Below are 3,647 nucleotides of genomic sequence, written 5' to 3'. Positions count from 1 at the left end.
TTAACTTTGATTTGTTCCATGTTAATTTTATCACCAAAAATCTCAGTTATAAGAGATCCTTTTGATATAAAATCCTAAGGAATTTCAATTTTCTCAGGATGTAATCCATCCGTATTAGACAATTTACCTTCTCCGAGTTCCAACAGCCAACTTGCAAATTTTTTTTCCTCTCCAGTTCTCATATTTTGCTGGAGTTTAACTTGATTTACATTCCTCCATATCGGGTTATATTTAACAGTCGACTCAATTATTGCTGCTTTGTGTGCATGTGGCACTATTGGTAGATTTTGCCTAAAATCTCCTGCAAATAAAATAACTTTTCCTCCAAATGGTTGTGAATTTTTCATCAAATCCTTGAGAAGTTTATCCACTGCTGTTAAGGCATGTCCTATAGTCATGCTCACCTCATCCCATATAATTAATTTAGCAGAGATCAGTTCTCGTGCAGCTTTCGAGTTTCCTCTGATATTAGATTTAGCACTATCATAAATTGGAATGGAAAGTTGGAACAGGGAGTGATATGTTCTTCCTCCTTTTAGAAGTGTGGCAGCAATACCAGTTGATGCACATGGTAGAACTTCCTCGTTTCTTCCTCGGATAACACTCAAAAATGTGTTAAACAGATAGGTTTTCCCACTACCTGCAAACCCATCTATACAAAATAGCCGCTGTGGTTCATTCTCATTATCAATTGCTCGCATGACCAAATCATACACGTGTTTTTGTTCAACATTTAGTGTCGATATCAAATAATCACCACGTCTCCTTTCCTCATCTACGTTATACTCTGTTACGTGAATAATCACTGGATTTGGACTTGGTAATTCTAAATTTTCACAACTACTTCCATTATTCTTCAAAATTTCTTGTATATGATTTAAAGCCATATTTTCAGGATTGACAATATTACTGTGTACAAAGTCCTCAATCATTGATTCTTTGTATCTATTCCAAAGCGTTGGTACATTTGTTGGATTTCCAAAAATGCAAATGTATGAAAATAGTTCTCTAAGCTGTGCAGGCATATGAGTACTTGTCGCTTCCTCCATTGTTTTTTCCCACAGATCATCTGCTTCTACCAAATTCATTGCAATTGCTGCATCTTTAAACGTCTCATAAAGAATGCCGTTGAAAGTTCTCAGATCTTCAAAACATTTAGCTCCAGTCACATGTAGGAGAAGAAGACGGAGATAAAATCTTTCATTATCTTTAATGTTTACTGTGTAAAGCCTTGCAATTATTTTGGCAATACCTCTTTTGCGTCGCTTCCACTTAGTTTCTTTTCTTTCATAAATATAGTGAGAAGGAATATCTGTGTAAAGAAAATGTACCGCATTTTCATCAGATTGATTTAATTTGAACCATGCAGTTAATGTAGTATCTCGGGTGAGTTCTCTTTGTACAGCTTGTTCTTCATTTCCCGCCCGGAAATAAACCATTTGGCGATTAGGCAAATGAACTGCAAGTCTTATTACTGTGTGAGATCTCATAAACAGATCATATCCATTTAGTCTCCACATTGCTTCTGGAGCACTAACATATCTTGCATCTAGAAATGTGTTAACTTCATCTACTGTAATGAATCTTTTGCAGTTTTGCCATCTCGTGTTTGTACTTCAATAGCAGCACAATCAAATCCTTTATGAATGTACTTATATAAGTATTTTACGCTCTTAACTGATGAACATATTTCCAAATTGATGTGCCGATCATATTTCATGATTAAATATGGCGAATATGGCACCACCCATCTATTATCAATTTCTTTGCCTCTTACAATGTATTTTTTTCCAGTATTTCTTCGTTGATACATCGGATATCCATTTACATTAGCATTAGTTTCGTTTCGAAATTCTTTTGGAAAACCTTTTGAACATTTTCCATCATCTCCAGTGCAAGGATATTTTCGAGAGATGTCACCACATGGACCATGAATCATGTGCTTTAGAACTTTTGCATTAAGTTCTGGATATTTTTTCTCGTCAGGAATTTCAGCCCATACCATCATGTCAATAACTTCTTGTAATCGGGGCTTGTCTTCATCACTTAACATTGCAAGTAAGTGTAAATGTGGTAGCCCTCTTTTTTGGAACTCAATCACGCCTGCATAAGCTATGACATTTCCCAAAATTCCATTTTGAACGATATCCTTCAAAACTTCTTTGACATCTAAGCTAAATGTTTTTGCGACCAGGTCAGGTCGATACTCTACTGGGCATCCATCAAGATTCTCTTTAATTTCAAGGCATTGAGGATTGCAAGTCATCGTAATAAATATGTCTGGTTTACCAAACTTTCTGACTAAAGACATGGCATCTTGGTATCTTTCTTGCATGTTCCTTGGACTACCCATAAATGAGGATGGTAATATTACAGGTACACCAGCTGTAATTCCTTCATTTTGTAATCGATTATCAAGGTGATCCATTAATCCTGAATAAAGTTCAGCTCTTAATTGGGGCTGATTCATTTTAATGTAATTAAGCCTATTGGCCTCTGTTTTCATATATGCATCGAGTATGAATTGACATCTCAACTTGCCTGCTCTTTGAAATTGACTAAATTCTGCTCTTGGTGCCAGCAAGTGAGCATAATAATCCATTTGAGTTATTTTGAATCCTGGATATTTAGGATTATGAGTTTTCAATTCTGAATACCATCCATCATTACCGTATGGATATAACAAAGGGTAACACATTGGGTCACACCTTTTGTCCAGAATTGAAATTTGTTGTACATCATTTGAATTTTTGTTATAAATTCGAATGTCTCTTTCAAATGGAGGCTCACCATCAATATTTTGAAAAACTACGGCTATTTCATTAGCTCGTGGAGCATTGTATCTTCTTTGATCGTGTTGAGGATTATTTCTAAAGGATAACATCAAATTTGGGGCTTTAGTGCCTTTCGGATTGAGATCTTGTTCAACCTGACTCATCATTTTAAAAGTCTTAGCAAATTCATTGCATTGAACCATGAAGCATGACAGATCTCTCATTAGAGCTGAATCACATCCTTGGTTGGCTTTGTTTTTCATTCTATGGTAAACAGCTTCTTCCGTATCCAAAAAGCAAAGTTGTGCATAACGCGGAGCTTGCCCATCTCCTGGGCGCATTGCCGTCGTGGTCAAATGATGATATTGCCCATGAATCTTTAAGCAATAAGGAGCAACGTTTATTACATCCAAGGGATTCTTATTGCCCGGGGCACCCATGGAAGCCATAGCTAAAGCACTGTTATATGAACGAATATTATTCCTAAAATTCTTAGATTTAGCATCATTTCCCATAAATAATTTTTTAAGAAATTCTGAAAAATTTATGTGTTTTAATTGAAGCTTGCCCTTTTGGCAACAATATGTAAATTTTTCATCTTTGGGCTTTTCACATATAAAGTTTAATGATTTGCAAAATTGGCATTCGACATTCATTTGGCCCAGTGTGTGAACAGACACATTTATTTCTTGACCTTTGGCAATTAGCGCAATTTGGTGATTTATTTGTTTGTCTTTGCACCTTCTCTGAATATGTCTTCGAGCATCAGCTTCCATTCGTTGAGATCTTGTCTCATCATTTTCCTCTGCCCTCTGCTGAGCATGTCTCTTGGCATCAGTTTCAAGTCGTTGATACCTTGTTTCATCATTTTCG

The 3,647-nt window shown here is 36.0% G+C and overlaps 2 protein-coding genes across 2 annotated transcripts; both read right to left on the bottom strand.

The window, feature by feature from the left end:
* Positions 1–74: 74 nt before the first annotated feature.
* LOC112454320 lies at positions 75–1,520 on the bottom strand. The gene has a single exon (XM_025015620.1). The coding sequence runs from the start codon at positions 1,518–1,520 to the stop codon at positions 75–77; it is 1,446 nt and encodes a 481-aa protein (XP_024871388.1).
* Positions 1,521–1,570: 50 nt separating this feature from the next.
* On the bottom strand, positions 1,571–3,223 carry LOC112454319. The gene has a single exon (XM_025015617.1). The coding sequence runs from the start codon at positions 3,221–3,223 to the stop codon at positions 1,571–1,573; it is 1,653 nt and encodes a 550-aa protein (XP_024871385.1).
* Positions 3,224–3,647: the final 424 nt, after the last annotated feature.

This window comes from Temnothorax curvispinosus, unplaced genomic scaffold, assembly GCF_003070985.1.
Source record: "Temnothorax curvispinosus isolate PA1 unplaced genomic scaffold, ASM307098v1 QBEX01005006.1, whole genome shotgun sequence".
Taxonomy (NCBI): Eukaryota; Metazoa; Arthropoda; class Insecta; order Hymenoptera; family Formicidae; genus Temnothorax; species Temnothorax curvispinosus.
This window is presented reverse-complemented; position numbering and strand designations above follow the sequence as displayed.